The following is a 15,102-nucleotide window of genomic DNA, read 5'->3' on the forward strand; positions in this document are numbered from 1 at the left end:
AACATCATGACAACCTCAAACCGCATTCATTTTAACATCATGACAACCTCAACCCGCATTCATTTTAACATCATGACAACCACAAACCACATTCATTTTAACACCATGACAACCTCAACCCGCATTCATTTTAACATAATGACAACCTCAACCCGCATTCATTTTAACATAATGACAACCTCAAACCGCATTCATTTTAACACCATGACAACCACAAACCGCATTCATTTTAACACCATGACAACCACAAACCACATTCATTTTAACACCATGACAACCTCAAACCACATTCATTTTAACATCATGACAACCACAAACCGCATTCATTTTAACACCATGACAACCACAAACCACATTCATTTTAACACCATGACAACCTCAAACCGCATTCATTTTAACACCATGACAACCTCAAACCGCATTCATTTTAACATCATGACAACCTCAAACCGCATTCATTTTAACATCATGACAACCTCAAACCGCATTCATTTTAACATCATGACAACCTCAAACCGCATTCATTTTAACATCATGACAACCACAAACCACATTCATTTTAACATCATGACAACCTCAAACCGCATTCATTTTAACATCATGACAACCTCAAACCGCATTCATTTTAACATCATGACAACCTCAAACCGCATTCATTTTAACATCATGACAACCTCAAACCGCATTCATTTTAACATCATGACAACCTCAAACCGCATTCATTTTAACATCATGACAACCTCAAACCGCATTCATTTTAACATCATGACAACCTCAAACCGCATTCATTTTAACATCATGACAACCTCAAACCGATTACCCCACTGACTCCTGAAATGAAATCAGAGTGAGTCACATGACTTTAGCCGCTGAGTAAACGCATCGCCAATTGGTCAATGCCTCAGCCAATCGGCGCAATCTATACATGTGGTTGCCATGGCATGTTTTCTTTGTCCATTTTGTTTTGTATTTTGCCCTCATTTTTCATTCTTTTTTTGTTTTGTTTGTGAAGTTTCACTGTGACGGCATCAAGTGTTTGCGGTGAGGTCGTGACGAGCCGATGGAGGTCCCGCTGGACATGTCGACCTTGCTTGGTGTGACGGACTGCTTGCGGGCGGCCGTGGCCCCCTGCCTTGGTCCACAAGCTGGACACGTGGTCCTCACCCGCGGTTCCGAGGATCACGTGGTCATCACATCCGATGGAAACCAGATCCTGGGGTCTCTGCTCCTGGCTCATCCGATCGCTCGGTATTTATTTTATTACTGTGCACCTATGTATAATACGTTCCCTACCCACGTACACCGAGCTTAGCAAACACCGAGGTCTTCACGTTGATGGTGAATTGTAAACCAACCAATCAAGTGTTTAATCTATTCATGTAAACGTGCGGAACCCCATGGGAAAAACACCACGATATAAAAATTTTAAAAAAGAAACCTTTTATTCTTGCGCTGCTTCAAAATCAAAGACCTCAAAAATGGGACCTTATTTATTTATTAACAGATAATATTTTTTCCCGGGAGTGATCGGGGTAGCAGTCTGTGCCTATACACCGCCCGAGTTCAATTTCTTTGATTACAGCTAACTGGTCTGAAATTTGATGGAAAAAGTTATAATTTTGCCATGGGTTTGGATGAATTTGAAGCAATTTATTTAAAAAATTCTCTCCGAAGAGTGTTTCCGTGTTTCCAGGTGGACTGACAGACAGCATTCGTTGATTTGATATATATATATATATATGTACACTACCGGTCAAAAGTTTTAGAACACCTCAATCTTTCTAGTTTTCCTTGAAATTTACGCAGTTTAATGTCCAGTGAATAACCTGAAATGGTACAAAGGTAAGCAGTAAACTGCTCGAGGTAAAAAAAAGAAAAGTTTAGGTTAGCAAAAACGGGAAAATAATGTAAATTGCAGTTATATTGTAAAAAAAAAAGGCCTTCTTCGGGGAACAAGTAATGGGTTAACAACTTACAGCTGTTCTGCAGCAATGTAAGTAAATTAAGCCTTGAAAGTTGATGCAAACAATTCCTACAGGTGTCCCAACCTCTGCTGATTACTTGATTACAAACCCCCTGTCTGTATAAAAGCAGTATTGGAACAGACTGTTATTACACCCTCTGAAGCATTATTTGGACAATATTGCACTGCAGGAAGTAGTATATTGGAAACTGGAGCAAACTCTGACAGGAAGAGGTCTGGCAGACCCAAAGCCACAACAGAATCAGAAGACAAGTTTCTTAGAGTCAACAGCTTGCGTGATAGGCGGCTCACAGGACAACAGCTTCAAGCACAGCTTAACACTGGTCGAAGTAAGCAAGTCTCAGCTTCAACTGTGAAGAGAAGACTTCGACCTGCAGGTTTGACAGGTCGAGTGGCAGTAAGAAAGCCATTGCACAGATGGCAAAATAAGAAAAAGAGGCTTGCCTGGGCCATGAAGCACCGCCAGTGGACGACTGAAGACTGGAAGAAGGTCCGATGGACCGATGAATCAAAATTTGAAATCTTTGCTTCATCACGCAGGGTTTTTGTGCGCCGTCGAGTCGGCGAAAGGATGGTTCCTCAGTGTGTGACACCAACTGTCAAACATGGAGGGGGAAGCATGATGGTCTGGGGCTCTTTTGCTGGATCCAGAGTCGGCGATTTGCACAGAGTGACTGGCACCCTGAACCAAAAGGGCGACCACAGCATTTTGCAGTGCCATGCAATACCCTCTGGTATACGCATAGTTGGTCAGGGGGTTCATCGTACAGCAAGATAATGACCCAAAACACACCTCCAGGCTATGTCAAAACTACCTTCAAGGAAAAGAACAAGACTGTAGGCTTCAAATCATGGAATGGCCAGCACAGTCTCCAGACTTGAACCCCATCGAGCTGGTTTGGGATGAACTGGACAGAAGGGTGAAAGCAAAGCAACCTACAAGTGCAACACATTTGTGGGAACTTCTGCAACAGTGTTGGGAAGAACTTCCCGAACAATATTTGATTTCCATTGTCGAAAGAATGGCACGAGTGTGTTCGGCGGTTATACCTGCAAAAGGTGGCTACTTTGCCGAGTCAAAAATTTACATTAAATTTTGTTGAACAAAATGATTCTTTGATTTCTTTTTTATCTCCAATTGTTTATTTGTTCTGTGCTTAATTTCAGAGTACATTGAGACATTAAACTGCGTAAATTTCAATAAAAACGGAAAAAATTGAGGTGTTCTAAAACGTTTGACCGGTAGTGTATATGTTGATACCCCCATTAAAGTGGAAGGTACACTGTAACACAGCGCATTTAAACTACTGCTACTACTACTTTTATTCTACCCAGGTCCTTTTAGTCCACCTTGGTCAAAAATCCCATTGAAAACAAATAGGACAAATCCCATAAATATCCCATAGGAAATTGGACCTCACCAGGATGATCTACTGGTTTCAACAAGGAAAGTGAATTACTGGACCAGTAGAAAATACCAATTAAAAACAGTAGGTAAATCAGATCAGTATGAGACCAATAGGATACCAATGTGTAAACAAACAGGATTGAAAATAACCAATGAACATATGTGGGGAAATTGACTGGGAATTGAACCCAGATCCTCCGGTGAACTTTACCAGGTGAACAAGAGCACGCCTATAACTCAATTCTATATGGAACTGTGTGTTTTGCATTTGTTTATAACAAAATATAATTAAAGTATTTTGATTGATTTTTGGGTTTCAGACTGGATAACCCTAATGGTTTCTACAGGACCAGTTGAACTTAAAGGTTCCTAATGGTTTCTATGGGTTTTCGACCTCGACAAGACTTTCATGAACCAGGTGGCCTGGCTCGTTGACGTTCAACTGTAGCTGATTTGGCCGTGAATTTGTGATTTGTTTCGGGTGAACATAACTCACCTACTCTTCATGAAAGACACTGCGGAGTCAATAACATCCATAAGCTGACGCTAGCAGATGGAACGCCCGGCTTTACGTCCATCTTAGGGATGGCACGCTTTTCTTTTCTTTTTGTATACAGAGTCGAGGCTCGTGAAAGAGCTAACATTTATCAAATAAACAAATCAAACAAACAAGTAAACAAAGTATATAAAAATGGGAGCGGTCGACAAGATGGGGAGAGAAGGGGAGGAAGCACACAAACACAACATTTGAGGGCAGGGACATCGGGAGATGTGTGGGAGGCAGAGGGCCTGGGGGGAGGCAGGATAGGTATAAAACGCAAGGTCACCAAGGACTTCCAGGAAAGAAGACAAAAGTCACCTCAAAAAAGTGGATTTGGGGTGAAATTAGCGGGGGTAGAAAAGATCAAGGTTTTGGATTTGGGAAGATAAGAGATGGTGGTGAACAGCTGTTTTAAAGACCTGGAGGGAGGAGTGGGATTGAAGAGAGTGAGGGAGTTTGTTCCAGAGGCGGGAGAAAAGAGGAATGAAGGAGTGAAGGTGAGCAGAGAGTCTTGATTTTGGCAGTTTAACCATAAGAGGGTTGCAGGCAGATCTTGTGCGACCTGCAGGAATATTTGTGGGACAGAGCCCAGAGAGAGCTGGGGGAGCAAGGCCGGAGAGGAGTCGGTAGAAGACGGAAAGACCACCAACCTGCCTGCGGTGAGTGAGTGAAAGGCCCTCGGAGATAGCGTCATCGCAGGAGATTCCAATGATTCTGAACGCTTTGGTTTCAACAGCGTGAAGACGAGCAAGGTGTGAGGCAGGAGCACCGGCCCAGAGGGGAGAGCAGTACTCCATTGAGCTGCAGATGAAAGCCTTGTATGTGGTGAGGAGCTCAGGTGTGCCAAGGAAGGACTTCGCACGACGGAGGATGCCCAGTCGGCGACTGGCTTTGGAGGCCAGCTTGGAAATGTGGTTTTCCCAGGAAAGATCATGGCAGATCGTGAGACCCAAAAGTTTGAGTGACAGAACTTCTTGGAGAGGATTATTCAGAAAGTGGATGGGAGGGTTGTCCAGTCGGTCTTTTCGGAGAGACATCGTAAGAGTGTGAGATTTGTCAGGATGCTTTGTGATGAAACCAACGCCCAACCTGCGAATTACCGACCCGACAGTTCATAGTCACCTTGGGAATGAAACCCAGACTGGACAGGTCAAAGGTAAGTGCACTCATGATAGCCGCACCATGTACGACACATCACAATTCATGTATGTATAATGGGAATGAAGGTTCATTGATTTCTGATAATAATTACAATATGATGGTCCCCAAGTGTACATGAACTTATACCTGTATTAAGTGTGGTACTTGCTTTTGAACTGTTCTAAACTTCATGATAATTATGGTTTCCTGTTTTCTAAAGGAAATGCTGCATTTCTCATAAACATGTTTAACTTCATTAGTGTGAAAAGAAATCTTTGGTGATGCTGAAACATTCCAGGCGTTCACCATTTTGACGTTACTGACTGTGCACGCAAGCACAAGGTTAAAGAAAAGCTTGGTATATAAATAAAAACCACGGGCTGGCAGGATGGCCGAGAGGAAGGCATGCACACTCATCTCTAAGCTGTTTAACCTGGGTTTGAATCCTGACCCAGCTGTAAACTGTCACCCTGGTGTTTCACATGCAAGGTGATTCATCATGTGTGCTGTCCCTCGGGTGACGTTAAACGGGCGTCACGTCTGCCAGCATGAGTTCGTGGATGATAAAGATCCCAAGGTGTCCTTCGCGAAGATTAGGTGAGCTATCAACGGCACCATGAACAAGTTAGAAAAAGAAATCCTGTCTGAACTGCAGGCGGCAAGTGCTCTGGACTTCTTTCTTTTTCTTTTTTCTTACTTGTATACAGAATCGAGGCTCGTGTAAGAGCTAACACATTGAACATGAAAACATGCACAGACACATACAACATGCAATGAAGGCAGCGGGAGACAAGAGGGGGAGAGAGGGAAGCACACAAGCACAACAGAAGAGAACATGGACGTCGGTAGATCTGTGGAAGGGGAGCGCTGGGGGAGGAGGAAGAGGTACACGGTATAAAGCAAATAAACACTACTACGAATTTCAGGAAAGAAGTTGAGGATTTAAAGAGGTTAATTTGGGGTGAAATTAACGGGGGTAGAAGAGATCAAGGTTTTGGATGGGGGAAGATAAGAGATGGCGGTGAACAGCTGTTTTAAAGACCTGGAGGGAGGAGTGGGATTGAAGGGAGTGAGGGAGTTTGTTCCAGAAGCGGGAGAAAAGAGGAATTAAAGAGTCAAGGTGAGCAGAGAGTCTTGATTTTGGCAATTTCACCAGAAGAGGTTGCTGGCAGATCTTGTGCGACCTGCAGGAATATTTCGGGGACAGAGCACAGACAGAGCTGGGGGAGCAAGGCCGGAGAGGAGTCGGTAAAAGACAGAAAGACCACCAACCTGCCTGCAGTGAGAGAGTGAAAGGCCCTCAGAATCAGCTTCATCGCGGGAGATTCCAATAATTCTGAAAGCTGTGGTTTCAACCGTGTGAAGCCGAGTTACGTGTGAGGCAGGAGCACCGGCCCAGAGGGGAGAGCAGGATTCCATTGAGCTGCGGATGAAAGCCTTGTATGTGGTGAGAAGCTCAGAAGTGCCCAGAAAGGACTTTGCACGACGGAGGATGCCCAGTCGGCGACTGGCTTTGGAGACCAGCTTGGAAATGTGGTTTTCTCAGGAAAGATCATGGCAGATAGTGAGACCCAAAAGCTTGAGTGACAGAACTTCCTCAAGAGGATTGTTGAGAAAGTGGATGGGAGGGTTGTCCAGTCGGTCTTTTCGGAGAGACATAGTAATAGTGTGAGATTTGTCAGGATTGAAAGACATGTTACACTTGTTTGACCAGTTTGTGATATTGTCCAGGTCTGCAGAGAGTGAGGAGGCTGCTGACTGCCGATCTGAGGGTTGAGATATGGAGCGGCAGAGAGTGGAGTCATCAGGAAAGAGATAGGATTTTTAAGAGAGGCGGAGAGATCATTGATGAAGACCAGAAAAAGCACATGAGGTTCCGTGACATCAGGTTGCATCACTTGCCATCTCAGAGCGTGTTTGCCATCTCAGAGTGTGTTTGCCATCTGAGCACCAGCTTTTGCACTATAAACAAGTTTATCAGGTGGTTCACATGTTTCATGTTCGTGGCCTTCTGATACAAACACATTACCAAATGGGATCATGAAGAACACTGGGGTTCTTACATCGGACGCAGATTTGTGGCTTCACCTCTTTTTTGGTCTTGCGCCCACTGCCCTCTTTGGGCTCCGTCCATCCCAGGTCGCCGCAGGGTGCACACGGTCTGCCACTAACCCTCTTCTTGTTAAACTCCCAAAATCCAGGCTCACTGCTCACCTCCACTCTTTTCTCTCACCTGTGAAACCAACTTCTCCAGTCTGTTCAGTCCCATTATTCCCTCCATGGCCTCAAGACAGCTGTTCACCACGACATCAGGTCACCCCCATCCGAACTCATGATTTCACTACCCCCAATGACCCCATTCCCAAGCACTCTCTTTTTCCAGCTTATTGTGATGTTTCCCCCTCACCCTCACCTTTTTCGTTTTTTAGTTGTCAGCCGGTTTGTTAGCTCATCCACTGAAGGTGCACGGAGGTTGCTTTCACCCTTGTTTGTTTGTCTGTTTGTGAACGGGGTATCTCAGACGACTTATGACAAAACTAGGTGAACGAGTTGGTTCGGTGAGAAGAACAAGCCGATTAGCTTTTGTTTCAGGTCTGAATCCAGATCCGACCTATCAGTGGGATACAAAACGTAAACTGTTCAGTGAGGTGGAGGTATGCGCCCTACCGAGTGTCGTTCTAGATCCTTTTGTGTTTCATCCCCAACTTTCTCTTCCTCTTCTTGTGTTTCATTCACCTTGTGCGCAGCTTCACCCCCTTGTGTCCTTCGCCCCTTGTACTGTCACTCCTACTCTTCTGTTGGTGTTTCCCCCTTTCAATTTTGTTCCCTTCATTAGCACACCAGCTCTTCCATGAGCCTCGATCAGTCGATCATGCATGTAAGAAAACTGTGTAATGAAATTGACCATCAAATAACTCACTGTGTTATGTTATAACTGTAATACTGTAACTTTTAGCAGCTGTGCATTGTAAATTGATTCATAAACACCGGATGTGACGTCGATTGTATATTAACTTTTCAACCCATTTTCGCCATGCAGGTTGGTGGTTGACTGCATCTCCACTCATTGCCGAGCCACGGGCGATGGCGCGAAATCCTTCGTGCTGTTGCTCTCTGCCTTGCTCCGAGGTTGCAGAGAGACTCTCGAAGCGGAACACCCGGGGTTACCCGGCCACGGCAGCAGCAACTTGTGCTTTCGGGATAAGTTTCGGAAGGCCCAGCAGAAGAGGCTCGCCTCAGACTTGCACGCCATTGGTGCGGAGACCTTGCACGAGATTTTCAAACGAGAGATTCCAGGCCACGCAGTTGCACAAGACATGACGACCGACGAGCGGGGACGACGAGTTCTTAAGAGAGTCCTGAAGTCGTATTTTACAACTAAGGTCAATCCCAGGATGTCTGACGTACTCACAAGTTTGGCCTGCGACGTCGTCATGAAATTTGCTTGTGGATTACACCGCCTGAGCGATGCCGTCCGATTCCTGTTGGACAACTATTTTGAGTTGTGTACCGAGGTGCTGGGTCGTCCAGTTGATCGATCACATCACCTGGAGGGTCTTGTTTTGCACAGGGAGTTTGCGGTGCAACATCCTTCACTGAAGGACAAGTCTTTAGTTTATTTTGTCGTTTTCACAGAACAACTACTGCCGTTATCTTCTGAAGAGCAGAACCTCACATTTAGCTTCTCTAATGAACTCGAGTTCCAGAAATGCCATTTGTGGGCTTCCCGGTATGTCCAGAAACTCGTTGAACGACTTGTACAAGTTGGTGTGCACGCCGTTTTGTCCACAGTTAAACAGGCACCAAGTTTCCAGTTTTATTTGAAACTGAATGAACTTTCACTGGTCGAATGCCTTCCGGAAGAAGAAGGGCAGTTGCTGTGCAAACTTGCCAACATCTTTCCATGCCCGTCACTCGGTGAGATTTCCTGTGTTGATTGCGGGTTTGTGGGACAGGCTGCCTCCATGAAGTCCGTTCTCCTGGGGCAGCAGCGGTGCGTTTGCCTCCAGTTGGAGAACACTTCGGAAGGATTCTTCCCTTGCAGCTTGATACTCTGTGCTCCAATTAAGGGCCTCGTGTCGCAGTCCTCTGCGGCATTTCTGGGGGCATTGAAAACTCTTCGCCTTTGGTTAACAACTGCAGAAGACAACACCGTCATTCCGATTGAGCAGAGCGCTGCAAACTCCATTCTTCCTGACCAGGTGATGCTGCAGAATGTGGTGGACCATCCAATGTCGAGCACGACACTCCCACTGCTCCGAGCTGCAGATTCGAGTAAGAACAGTGAATGCTTGAACTCAAATGCGACTTTAACGTCCTCTCCGGGCGCTAGCAACGCTTCCGTACTCGCTGATCAACCGGAACCTGGTAGGCAGCATGATCTGATTAAAGCCGGCTGTCTTCTTCCTGCTGGAGGTACTTTCGAGCTTCTCACGCATTACTTTCTGACGAGCTACGCCACACGTCTGGACGGCGACGACCGTTCCAAGACCGTGGCCTATTCGGTGTTGGCCAAAGCACTTCTATCAATACCCCAACAACTATTGCAAAACCACTGCGGTTCTCAAGCAAAGAGACGCTTCCTTGTGTTGTTGGCTGACGCGCAAGCTTCTCTGAAAGCAAATGGTCGGATCAGAGAGGGTCTGTTTTGTCACACGGACGCTGTGGACGTTCTTGCTACAAAATGTCTTCTCGTGGATGCAGTTGTGCAATGCTGCAAGCAGCTGCTTACATTAGATGCTGTTGTACCCATCGATGGCAAGGCCAAAATTGCCGGCCTTAATAGCTCTGATGAGGATGAGGATGAGGATGAGGACGAGGATGATGGTTGAGTAGTAACAACTGCATTTCAACCAAATAATTACACATCGAATGAGTATATTGACAGTCTGTATGAATCCCAACGTGCTTGTGCTTTATCATTATCGTTTGGGATGGCAGGATAGCCAAGAGGTATGTGCACCTCACCTGTCTAGTCTGGGATTAAATCTCTACCAAGCTATAAACTGTCATCCTGGTGTTTCATCGCAGGCAGGGCGATGCATGACCAATAGTAAGGGAAACATATGAAAATCTGTTAACTAAATTGTTACCAAAAAAATTCTTCACCAATATGTTTGTAAAGGTGTGTAATAACATGTGTTAAAATGTTGAAGGTCAACTCCCGTGGGAAACCCAGAAAAAAAGCTGTTGAATTCGGGTACCGAAAAATTATTTTCGAGAATTTATATATTTTTAAATCGGCCCTTAAGTAACTTATGAGGGGTCAAATAAGGGTTTTTCATGATTCTGAGTTGATTGTTAACATTTATATTTCACCACAGACACTCCTTTGTGGAAAAATAATTTCTAAATATATCTCATTTTCTACTTTGCAGGACATGGAGTCTAGCAATATGGATGAAGACGTTACTCCACCTGTGCTCAATTGCTTCATCTGTGCACGCTCGGATACACCAGCTGAAAGGCTCATACAGGCAACTCCAAAGAGATACTCAACTTTATTGAAACAAGCAGAAACTGTCGAAAATGTTACTGTTGTGGAACGTATGAAGGAGGCTCAAAAGGAAGGAAAACTGAGGTACCACCAGAAGTGTAAAAATGATCTGTACAACAACTTTGTTGCAACCACCAAGAAGTCAGCTCAAGCATCAAAGGCAGAGAAAGAGTCATCAAAGTTGAAGAGAAGACGCACTACTTGTGAGTTCAGTTCATCAACTGGCTGCAGTTCTAGAAGATCACAGTCAGTTGACCTCCTGTATAAGGATGTATGCATTCTTTGCAACCAACCAGCCCAGCTCTACAAAAATAATCCAGCACAAGCTAGAAAGAAATACAGAGTGCCAGATAATTTGACTGCAGATACACTGAAGGCAAGCTTGCTGAAGACAGCACGGAGTCGCGGGGATGACTGGGGCACTGAAGTCACTGGACGCCTGGAAGGGATCAACGACTTGGTAGCAGAAGAAACACTGTACCATTTGCGATGCAAACTTATGTTTGCGAGAGGTGACAGTTTGTCCAAGACTGATGAGGAAGGAAAAAGGAAGAGAGGACAGAGGAGTATTGATGAGGAGCGAGAGGCAGTTTTTATTGAATTCTGCGAATGGTTAGACTCAGAATTAGAGCATGGGGTAATGAACATGGACCAATTCCATGAAAAGCTGCAGGAGTTTGATCAGTCACCAGAGAAGAGCCTTTCTTATTCAAAGCATTGGCTAAAGATAAAACATCTAGAGAAATACGAAGACACCTTGTATTTCACAACACAGGAAAGAAGGGCAGATGTACTCTGTCTCAAAGATGGCACCGACAATATTCTGCGAGCGCATCATGCTAATCTTGACCATGGAGATGAGAAGACTCAGATCATAAAGACGGCACTCAAGTTCATATCCAATGATATTGCCTTGATTGATTTAGGTCCAAAGTCATACCCCACCACACACAGTATGACTGACATCGATAGTCAGCTGACACTTGTTCCTGCAAGCCTTCAGATGTTCTTGAGACCGATTGTCAAGACAGACGAAAGAGTTGCCGTTTGGGGGCAGAATTTTATTAAGGCCTGTCGACCTCGGTCTGGAGTATTGCCACACCAAATGGGGCTTGCCATACAACTTGATCATAGATTTGGGTCAAAATGGATGCTCAACAAGTTCCACCGGCTGGGATACACTGAGTCTTACACGGAGACACAAAACTACAAATACTGCTTCCTTAATAGTAGGAGTGGAGATGATGTTCCAGATACTTCTGGCATTCTTGACACCATTGTGGAGGAAACCGATGAACAGATCAATGATGAGGTTGCGGTTGATGCTGCGCTTGAGGATCAATCAGTGATGACAGCCAAAGTGCCAGCCAGTGAAAGTGAATTGTCAAGTAATGATCAGGTGGTCTTTATGGAGGTTGGGGAAACAAACAATGCAGTCACTCAGTTTGTTGGAGACAATATAGATTTAAACATTGTCTCTATTCACGGAAACACTCCCTTTCACTCAATGGGTTGGATCGAAGTCACCTCTCCGGCACCACCTTTGTTCTCAAGGAAGGCAGCGGCAGGAGTGATCAAACCAGAGACTCTACCTCCAACAGAGGGTGCAGCTGCACAACATTCACTCCGTGCCTACCTGCAGACCCGGGACTGGATCCTTCTACAGAGCATGTCTCTGAACCCCAGTGACTATGGATGGACAATAGGTGTGCATGGGTATGAGCCAGTTCCAACACTGGACCCCACGGCTCCTGAGGAGCGATTGCAGTTCACGAGCTGTAATTGTCATGGAGATTGCAGCAACCGGCGATGCAGCTGCAAGAAGAATGGGGTCACGTGCATCTCGGCCTGTGGAGTCTGTAATGGCATTACATGCAGAAACTGCAGTCATGATGTTGCTGAGTCTGAAGAAGACATAGACAATGACTGTTGAAACTTCTGACATTGTGAATGAGAAATAACTCTTGAGTATTATATATGTATGTGAAATAAAAGCTACTTTGTGTGTAAATGTAAAAGTGAAAATATAAATGTTAACAATCAACTCAGAATCATGAAAAACCCTTATTTGACCCCTCATAAGTTACTTAAGGGCCGATTAAAAAAAATAAAAATTCTCGAAAATAATTTTTCGGTACCCGAATTCAACAGCTTTTTTTCTGGGTTTCCCACGGGAGTTGAACTTCAACATTTTAACACATGTTATTACACACCTTTACAAACATATTGGTGAAGAAATTTTTTGGTAACAATTTAGTTAACAGATTTGTGAAATATCTCATAAAATGCCCTTACTACAAGTGTGCCGTCCTTCGGTCGGGCATTAAACTGGGCATCCGGTCTTGTCTGCCAACATTAGTTGGTGGATGTAGAACATCCTTTCGTGAAGAGTATGCGAGCTATCACCGGTACCCTGGACAATTCCAAGTTCTTGCTCTACATACAGGGAGCACTGCATCAGCGGCACTGCGGCGCACTGCACATGCGACGACAAGTGTAGTTTCAGATAATTCGCAAACGACGTATTTGAGTCATCATAGTGTGTTCTTGATCTGCATCAATTGCTGCGCACTGACCTTGTATGATCTGTAGTTTAGCTCTTCCATGAGCCTCTGCCTCTTCCATAATGCGCTTGAAGCCGGATTAATGACATGAACAACTAGAACGGCACTCAGTAGAGAGCATACCTCCACCTGGTTGGCCATATCACTCAATGGGGACGACTCACTTAAAAAATTAAATGATTATCTTATCCGAATCCATATTCAGATCTTCACCAAAATCGCATCGATTCTTCCTTGTCACACACACACCATGTCCAACAGGTTTCGTCGAAATCCGTCCATAACTTTTGAGATATCCCGCTATGTATAGTTTTTGGCCCTATCTCCCAATGGTGAAGAATCACTTAAAGATTAAATAATTCTCATATCCGAATCAATATTGAGATCTTCACCAAAATTGTGTCGATTCTTCCTTGTCATACACACAACCGGTCCACCAAGTTTCGTCCAAATCCGTCCATAACTTTTTGAGATATCCTGCTATGTATCGTTTTTGGCCCAATCTCGCAATGGTGAAGAATCGCTTCAAAATGAAATAATTCTCATATCCGAATCCATATTCAGATCTTCACCAAAATGGAACCTATTTGTCCTTGTCAGACTCCCAACAGTTCCACCAAGTTTCGTCCTAATCCGTCTATAACTTTTTGAGATATCCTGCTATGCATCGTTTTTGGCCCAGTCTCGCAATGGTGAAGAATCACTTAAAGATTAAATAATTCTCATCTCCGAATCCATATTCAGATCTTCACCAAAATGGAACCTATTTGTCCTTGTCAGGCTCCCAACAGTTCCACCAAGTTTCGTCCTAATCCGTCTTTAACCTTTTGAGATATCCTGCTATGCATCGTTTTTGGCCCTATCTCCCAATGGTGAAGAATCACTTAAAGATTAAATAATTCTCATATCCGAATCAATAGTGAGATCTTCACCAAAATTGTGTCGATTCTTCCTTGTCATACACACAACCGGTCCACCAAGTTTCGTCCAAATCCGTCCATAACTTTTTGAGATATCCTGCTATGTATCGTTTTTGGCCCTATCTCCCAATGGTGAAGAATCACTTAAAGATTAAATAATTCTCATATCCGAATCAATAGTGAGATCTTCACCAAAATTGTGTCGATTCTTCCTTGTCATACACACAACCGGTCCACCAAGTTTCGTCCAAATCCGTCCATAACTTTTTGAGATATCCTGCTATGTATCGTTTTTGGCCCAATCTCGCAATGGTGAAGAATCGCTTCAAAATGATATAATTCTCATATCCGAATCCATATTCAGATCTTCACCAAAATGGAACCTATTTGTCCTTGTCAGACTCCCAACCGTTCCACCAAGTTTCGTCCAAATCCGTCCATAACTTTTTGAGATATCCCGCTACGTATCGTTTTTGGCCCTATCTCCCAATGGTGAAGAATCACTTAAAAATTAAATAATTCTCATATCCGAATCCATATTCAGATCTTCACCAAAATGGAACCTATTTGTCCTTGTCAGACTCCCAACCGTTCCACCAAGTTTCGTCCAAATCCGTCCATAACTTTTTGAGATATCCTGCTATGTATCGTTTTTGGCCCAGTCTCGCAATGGTGAAGAATCACTTTAAAATTAAATAATTCTCATATCCGAATCCATATTCAGATCTTCACCAAAATGGAACCTATTTGTCCTTGTCAGACTCCCAACCGTTCCACCAAGTTTCGTCCAAATCCGTCCATAACTTTTTGAGATATCCTGCTATGTATCGTTTTTGGCCCAGTCTCGCAATGGTGAAGAATCGCTTCAAAATGAAATAATTCTCATATCCGAATCCATATTCAGATCTTCACCAAAATGGAACCTATTTGTCCTTGTCAGACTCCCAACCGTTCCACCAAGTTTCGTCCAAATCCGTCCATAACTTTTTGAGATATCCTGCTATGCATCGTTTTTGGCCCAATCTCGCAATGGTGAAGAATCACTTAA

At 44.2% G+C, this 15,102-nt stretch overlaps 1 protein-coding gene across 1 annotated transcript; it reads left to right on the plus strand.

The window, feature by feature from the left end:
- The first annotated feature begins 914 nt into the window (after nt 1-914).
- On the plus strand, nt 915-10,076 carry BBS10 (Bardet-Biedl syndrome 10). Its single transcript, XM_068123762.2, has 2 exons — nt 915-1,248; nt 8,114-10,076. Exons 1-2 carry the CDS (start codon nt 1,061-1,063, stop codon nt 9,903-9,905), a joined length of 1,980 nt encoding a protein of 659 aa, XP_067979863.2. The 5' UTR covers nt 915-1,060; the 3' UTR covers nt 9,906-10,076.
- Nucleotides 10,077-15,102: the final 5,026 nt, after the last annotated feature.

The sequence above is a fragment of the Myxine glutinosa genome, chromosome 8 (assembly GCF_964187855.1).
Source record: "Myxine glutinosa chromosome 8, kmMyxGlut1.1, whole genome shotgun sequence".
NCBI classification, from domain to species: Eukaryota; Metazoa; Chordata; class Myxini; order Myxiniformes; family Myxinidae; genus Myxine; species Myxine glutinosa.

Bases quoted from the DNA above. Each gene is read 5' to 3' on its own strand.
- BBS10 (XM_068123762.2), top strand. From the start codon at position 1,061: ATGGAGGTCCCGCTGGACATGTCGACCTTGCTTGGTGTGACGGACTGC. The intron at 1,249-8,113 runs GTATTTATTTTA...TTCGCCATGCAG, and splicing joins CTGGCTCATCCGATCGCTCG to GTTGGTGGTTGACTGCATCT.